Here is an 8,316-nt window from a genome sequence, read left to right as displayed (position 1 = left end):
GCCTTCACGTAAATTCTTGGCTGTGATTTTACATCAGAGCTGGGGAACTTGGGGTCTACTTATCAACAAAAAAAGGTGTTGTATTTGTCACAGTTTCAATTCATGGTATCAAAACGGGTATTGGTCAGTTTAAAAGTTTTACCCCATTTTGATACTTGGTTGACTCTATTTGGGCTGAAACATCAATTGTGAGTAGGAAGCTTAGGGTTCTCCATAAAAAGAAAAGGAAACCTTTAGGGTTACTTGTTTACAAAATTTCAACTTCTTCCAAACTTGTCACAGGCTGATATGCTCTTCCTTTCTATCAATAATAATAATAATAATTGCAATGCTTTCCACATACTTCCAATAGTTTAGGAATTCATAAATATTTTGAGTACATCAAACTTCCAAATGATCTTTGTTGGAAGGAATTAACAAAATTAATTTAAAATTACAAGTTTGTTACATTAAGCCACTAATAAATTGCGATAAAGAAAACTTGCAATGTAAGTTAATTTTTCTACTAAAATGCAGGCATCAGTGAATTATTATTTTAATTCTGAATTCTATTTTTATCGGAACAATACTCTTACCGATTTATTAAGAACAAGTAAATCTACGCCAGGGGAATTAGTAATGTGTCAGGAGAAATTGGTACAAGAAGCCATGGATACACTTCTTGATAATGGGATCCGTGGACAACCAATGTTTTGAATATGAATTCTGCCTTTTGAATTTTGCTTTCTGTTTGAGTTTCAGTTTACTAGTTTGGGTGGGGAACTTGAACATCTAAGAATCTGGCCATCGGTTTTTAATCCAATTTTACTGAGCTGTTTTCCATAAAGGTTAGACCAGTCAACCTGAGTTTTAACCCAAACAAGACTTAATTTGACTGACTAATTAAGATTACTTTTGAATCTGGTTGTGTTTCTTTACCTGCTGACTCTGGAAAACTCCCTGATTTTTTCAACCTAAACCTGTTACATGGCTAGAACCCATTAGGCTTTGATAGTCAAACTCTAGCTTTGATTCATGGTGAAGAAACCTCTTTTTATCTCTGCATGTTTCATCTTCAATTGCTACTACCCACAAGTTTGTATATCTGCCTGCATCACAAAGCCCTAACCATTTTCACTCAACTCATATCCAGCAGATGTTCCCAATTCCTACAACATCAAACTCTGTACAGAAGCACATGATCCTACTTAATGAGATGATCATTCCCAAGTCCTTTCCAACTATTGCTATCTAACAAGCATTTTAAGCATTAGACATGTACACAGGAATGCTTACAAAAATCTAGATTTGATGAAAGTAATTTTACACCCTAGAGAGAGCTAGTTCTTGCTCAACCCTGCCAACCTCTCTTGGTATACTTCGCAATTGACAGCTCCAAGAAATTGATGAAAAGACTAAGAAACTTAAAAGGAGACTAGTCCCTTTGATAGCCAAGAACATTGACAAAACAAATCATTTGATTAAAGTTTACAATAGAATCATTTTCATTCATGTTATCCCTGCCAACTTGCCCTTACCAAGTTTGATTTCAGTCAGATGCACAAATGGTAGAAATATTTAAAGATTCTAAAAAAAGTTCCATCAGCCTCACATAAGAAAATTCTTCTACCAAGAAACTGAAGAGAGAAACCCATTTATGTCTCCCCTATTAGAAACACCATTAATCAGTTATTAGCTTTGGCCATCAATAACAGTCAACCAAAGATGACAGAATGACTGTGTATATGCATGACAGTGTATGAAAACCAGACACTTTCTTCAATGATAACTTTCTTTACCTGTCCCCCCCCCCCCTCCCAAAACAAACTAGAAATTAAAGCATATTGTCTAGGTTTCCATAAGTGACTCTCGCTTAGGATTTCATCATGCACAGGATGCAAGAAAATGAGAAATAGTGCATAATATTTTGATGTTTAGGAAGGCAATTTTGTTTTCGCCAAAGGCTATCAATAGATACTTCTCATTCAAAAGTAAACTTTGAATAACTTCTATCTCTCTCCAGAGGCTGACCATTAGATCATCCATGCCTTAATTTTGGAACTGGTATATCATGTGCAGTCAACCCTTCAAATATGAGTACATATAACTTGCAAATACTACAATTTTCAATTGTGGTTTCAGTTTGCTTTGCTAATTGAACACAACTACCTGAATGTAGCATCTCATATTCACTCAGTTTTCTGCAGAAGGCGGCCAAATTCCGATTTCAGAATACCCATCTTCTGTAGCACAAGCCCTAAACATGCCTGTTGTGTTGAATGGCATGGTGACTTCTCCTGTAGCAGACACCGCAACCAGGCCACAAGTGCCTTTGGGAGTACACTCCTCTACAACATAAGAGGCAGCTTCCTTCAAGGAAAGCCCTTTATACTCCATAAGTGCAGCTACATCCCGAGCAACGGTAGATCGGATAATTGCTTCACCTTTGCCCGTCGCAGACACTGCACAGTAACTGTTGGCATATGTTCCAGCTCCTACGACAGGGGTGTCTCCAATCCTCCCCACCATCTTGTTAACCAATCCACCCGTGGAAGTTGCAGTCGCTAAGTTTCCTTCGCCATCGACTGCCACGCACCCAACAGTTCCAATTTGGCTATCACCATCAACAATGGGTTTTTCTTTTGTTGGGTCCATTTGAATGGGCTGTGTGTAATCTATCTGCAGAACACAATAAAGTATTTGAATATTTCAGTCCTAGTTTGCATGCAGTCAAGTGCTTTATATTTGCAAAAGGGGGTGCTTCCATGCTTTATATATGTATACCAAGCATGCTGAAAAAATAAGAGTTAACTACTTGTGCTATGACACATTGATGATCCCAGTGACGTAATCACTTATGAGGATCCTTAGGACAAAAAGTAACATGATCAATGGCAGTCTAAAAATCATCTACTAAATGAATGCATCCAGGGAGTGAGAAAACATGAACTCCTGAATCTCATCACTCCAAAGACCATGTCAATAAGCTAGTTGGTACAAAACCAGAAAAAATTGAGAACAGGTTAAACATAGAAGCAAAATCTAATAAGCATAGATATTTTCTGCAAAACCTAATGATTCTGAGCTACAAAAAAAAAATTTGATGAGCTCTGCCGCAAAGTTAAGAATACCTGCACTCTGTTTGCTTCTTTTGCTTGTTTTAATCTTTCGATATTTTCTGGAGTAATGAAATTGATTGCATCTACAGTTTCAACACCCTACACAAATTAAAGTTGCAGTTAAACAGGGAAATTTAACAAAAACAAATTAATAGATATGGAATAAACAATGATTTGAATCTTTGTATAGAGTATTGAATTCCAGTCCATTTTACAGAAAAGACTACGAGGGAGAAAGATATTGATTCCAATAAAAGAGTCAGAGAAGGTCCTCAAAGACATTTGTTGGCTCTGCTACCTAGGATATCAATATCAATCCACTTAAGAAGGATGGGAGGAACCAACGAGAAAGAAATAATATTATTTAGTCCGTAAATGTAGCCAAAAGTGAATGATGTGACATAACGGGAATGAAAATAAGACTTTTTTTTTATTTTCCTTGCAATATCTCAACATGAACCACAGGGGGCGACCTGATTCATTTAGTAGATCGTGTTCATTTACAAGCAGTGGTCTGAAGTTCCTATGACCAAGTTCAAATTCGCAAACCTATTCAAACATAAAGTGAATAGTCATTGCTGCCTCCTTTACATTATAATGGGTGACAAAATGTGCAAATTAGCATCTGTAAACCCAGTCTTGCAACAAGTTAATCGAGGAAAAGGAACAGATACAAACGTAACAAACTCGGTCGCCAGAAGAAGAAAGGCGAAGATTAATCTAGTCAACCCCTTAAAATAAAATCTGAGAGGTGGTAAAGGAATATTAATATTAGATAAATGGTGGAACAAAGAAGAGATCTTGATGATGAGCCTAAGACAGCTGCATGTATTTGTCAAATACAGAGACTCTACTCTTTTAGGGAGAATATGACCATTGACCATACAGATCAAAAATACTGACAAGAATTTGTTTCAAACACTCAACATACAGATCTCATTTTAATAAAATCATAAAAAATAAAAACTTTATAGAACAATGCAGGTTCAAATTGGTGCTTCCTGAAATAATTTCTTAAGTGAAAAAATTGTAGGGACATCAACATTTGATGCTACATTCACCTCCATTATATGCTTTCCTTTTCTCCTATTGTAAAAGAGAGGAAACAATACTAATAAAAAAAAAAAGAGGAAAGAAGCAACAAGGAGGAGCTACTGTTGCAGAACATTGTTGTTCCCAAGATAGTGGCAGTCACTGGCCGGCAAAAGGAGAAGCATCATTAGTGACACTATAGTATTGCTGCTACAGTAGTATGTGGGTATTAAAAGAAGGGTATCCAGCTACTGTTGGGGATCGAGATGTCCTTTTAGTCTTAGAGAATCAACTTTAGGCTTGGTTGTCAAGGAAATCAATACCTCATTTTTCTATAGAAAACATATTTAAATTTTTAAAAAAGTTTTGCTCACAGTAACAATTTTCTATGAGAGAAGCACCCACCAAACACCAGAGAACACCTTTTCTTGACAAAAGCTCATTTCTTCAAAATTTAAGAAGCAATGAGAAAATACATAAAGAGAAAAAAAAAAAATTAATCAATTAATCTGTCAAGGCCAGCCTCAATAGTGTATAGTTTTATACTTTTATTCAAAAAAAAGGGTGTACTCAGTGCACAAGGTTCCCGCCACTGCGGGGTCTGGGAGGGTCATAATGTACGCAGCCTTACCCCTGCTTTCGCAGAGAGGCTGTTTCCAGACTCGAATCCGTGACCACTTGGTCACAATGGAGCAACCTTACCGTTGCACCAAGGCCTGCCCGCTTTAGTTTTATTCAAGTGACCACTGTCCAGGAAAGAAAAGAATAGGGAAGGCCCCGTTTCACTCAACATAAAATGGGTGAAAGTAAAAAAGAAATAATAGATCAAAAAATATCTAATTATAGAATTTGCTCCATAGAAAGTAAATAAGAAAGGACTCAAAAGAATTTACATGGGAGTCCCATTCATGCCCCAAAATCTTTAAAATAAAGTAGGCAAGTAAATATTTTTCATAATTCCTTTAACATCAGGGAATTTCACATAAAAAATAAATGGAGACAAACAAGGGCCAACAATACGGTCAATACAAATAGTGAATCCTGGAGTTAAAAGGCAATGGTTTAGTCAATTTGTCCTAGGTACAGAAAGCAAAGGTTCATAAGCATTAGAGTTAATGGGGTGAAGAACATGTTAACAGTCCACTCTTAGGGATTCAGAGATATTTAGAGCAATTCAGTATATGATGTTTAATTTATCGCATATAGTGTAGGCAAAAGCTAGAAAATGGGAGCACACAATTTTACAAACCTGCTCCCTTGCAAATGCCTCTGCTCCATCAAATGCCAGATAAATATGGGGAGTTTTCTCCATCACAAGTCGAGCAAGAGAGATGGCATTCACAACAGTTGAAAGACCAGAAACAGCCCCACACCTCTTTGTATTGCCATCCATTATGCAAGCCTCCATTTCCACTGTGCTTTTGGTAGTTAAAACAGATCCTCTGCCTGCATTGAAGTGTGGGTTGTTTTCTAATTCACGAACCTGTGCAGGAAAGAAACATTGTAATTGCATCTCCTTTTCTTTTGACACTACCACTAAAACTGAACCAAAATCAACTATGAGAATTTAAACAGGCAGAAAAAACAATTAATCGAATGGATAATAATCTGAACAATCGGGAGGTGGAAGCAAATTTGATCCAATCATAAAAAGGATCTATCGAATAATCACATCAAACATAAAATAGGTATATATCGGCCTCTAATCTGGATTGTATTCAGATAATTATACAATCCAACGACAACTAAATAAGGGGGGGGGGGGTTGGAGAAGAGTAAATGAGTCAAATAAAATCACCACCATGTACAGAATCCTTTGATGCACAAGAAAAATGACATGAAGAAAATAGAGTCATGCCAATCAATGCACAAAGGTAATTTGATAAAGCAATAGCGATGCTATTGGAACATAATCGATCATCATTAAGTCTAAACCCCTCACAAACAAAGTAACAAATATCTGAAGTACATAATGAGAACGAGCATATTATTCCAGCATGGAAGAAGAATATAGAACCAGGAATGTAGCTCAATTAAATCCATAGAACGAGTACTTCATTAAGACAAACCAAAAATATTGGTGACCATCAATCGGTCCGGTATAACCCAATGAAAGGAAGGAGAACATTAATCCTTAAAATCATCAGTTGAGTACCGAAACATCATTTTCAATACAAAGAAGAACAAAATTGAAGAATCGGGTCATCCCAACACAAAGCTTAGGGTATAAAAGAAACTAATTTTCTCCAAACGTCGCAAGTATGAGTGAGTGGAAATGAACAGAGTTACAGAAATTGAAAACTGAAAAGCAAAGTGATTGTGATGGTACAAATACAGGAGAAACAAATGCACAAGTAGAGTGGAAGTATGTGTAAGGTTACCACAAGCTCAACAACATCCAAGGGATGTCGTTGGGCCTTTAAAGCTGCAACGCCAACTTGGAGACAATGCCGAAGGGCGGCCTCGCGTGGCTCTCTGCGTTCTGGTGGCAGCGAGAGTGGGATATCGCCGGCGCCCCCATGTAATGCGATTGCCCACCCCATCTCACTCTCTTTCTCTCCCTAGTCCTTTGGCGTATGACTAGCGCCTCCGATTTTCAGTGGACAGGAGGGTTTTGTTGTGGAAATGTTCACTTTATTATAGATCAGAACGGAATAGATTCATTTAGATTCATTTAATGCTCAAGCCTTAAAAATTTCACCAGTAGTGTAATCTCCACTGAAGAAGAAGAACTGGCGAAGGAGTTAAGTGGATTAGTTGTTGGATTCCAACGCCATGACAATTCATTGTCAGTGCGTATTGGATTCCAAAACCATGACAAATCAGCATTGCTTATCTTAAGCTTTTATCCAGCTCTTGTCTGGTTGAATTTTAGTAAAGTGGACAGGAGAGACAAAATGACAAGTCAGTATTGCATTAAAAAATATTGGCACTTGAAAACTATCAGAATTTGTTCGGAAGTTATATTATTCGAATCGATTAGATTCGATTATAAAAAAAATGGAAAGAGAACGCCACCTGGTCGCGCAACTCATATTGTCCTTGCATCTTGACACTGGGCACATAAAATGATCGATGCACCCCTCACAGCGTAGAGGCAGCATGTCTAGCGCAACCAGGTGGTGTTCTTTCTCCTTAAAAATTAATTAAATAAAGAGAGAATGTTCTCTGTGCCGTAGTGCAGCCTGTGCCCAGGCACATGGGCAGCCTGTTCAGGGGGCAGGGTGGTCATTGCATCCACCCCCATGTGCCTGGGCACAGGCTGCGCTGCAGCACAGAGAACAGCACCCCTTAAATAAAAATAGTTTATAAATAATATTTTTATAATACTAATGGAAGAAGAATAGGCTTCTACTTAAAAATAAATAAAATTGGAAGAAGAATAGACATACAGCCCGTATACGATAAGCTAGTGGGCGATACCAATGGAGCCGTGGATGGGGCATTATAAAGGAGGGGTAGAGGAATCATTTCAAAGAGGAGAAGAGAGAGAGAGAGAATGAGTGCTAGCTTATGATATACCGACAATGTGCCCAACCTTTTTCCAATACTAAAGGGAGAAGGATAGGCATACCACCTATGTACGATAAGTTAGTGGGCGGCACCAATGGGAGTGTGAGATGATGCACTATAAAGGAGGGATAGAGGAATAATTTCAAAGAGGAGAAGAGAGAGACACAATGAGTGCTAGCTTACGGTACACCAACGGTGTGCCCAACCTTTTCCCAATACTAAAAGGACAAGGATAGGCATACTACCCGTGTATTTATTAGTTCACAAGATATTACATGAACTTAAACATTTAAAAAAAAAAAAAAAAGGATTCACAAAGATATCTATGTAATATCAAATAGGACCATTCAACATCAACCCTAGTGAGTAATTGTTTTAGTCCTTCAACATCAACCTTACTTGGGTGTTCTTCTTTATTAGTTCTCTTTTGTTCAACGCAGACAATTGAAGATATAAATGGATAGTTGAAAATTCATATCTGCTTCACGTTTAGGGGAACCTATATTTGAAAAATCAACATCCTATCTGAATCCATTCAGAAGCTAATCGAATGCAAATGCGGATACCAGTACATGGACGGATGAAAATACAAGTATGCATGGATATTTATAGGAGGGTACTTGATTGAATTGAGCATAAAATTTGATATGTGGCTAATCCAAAATATGTTCTA

General features: G+C 37.4%; 1 protein-coding gene across 1 annotated transcript; it reads right to left on the bottom strand.

The window, feature by feature from the left end:
• Positions 1-2,088: 2,088 nt before the first annotated feature.
• LOC122652378 (isoaspartyl peptidase/L-asparaginase) lies at positions 2,089-6,739 on the bottom strand. The gene is made up of 4 exons (XM_043846097.1): positions 6,512-6,739; positions 5,380-5,613; positions 3,111-3,197; positions 2,089-2,658 (listed from the first exon to the last, which is right to left on the bottom strand). Exons 1-4 carry the CDS (start codon positions 6,671-6,673, stop codon positions 2,173-2,175), a joined length of 969 nt encoding a protein of 322 aa, XP_043702032.1. The 5' UTR covers positions 6,674-6,739; the 3' UTR covers positions 2,089-2,172.
• Positions 6,740-8,316: the final 1,577 nt, after the last annotated feature.

Source organism: Telopea speciosissima, chromosome 2 (genome assembly GCF_018873765.1).
Source record: "Telopea speciosissima isolate NSW1024214 ecotype Mountain lineage chromosome 2, Tspe_v1, whole genome shotgun sequence".
Lineage (NCBI taxonomy): Eukaryota > Viridiplantae > Streptophyta > Magnoliopsida > Proteales > Proteaceae > Telopea > Telopea speciosissima.
This window is presented reverse-complemented; position numbering and strand designations above follow the sequence as displayed.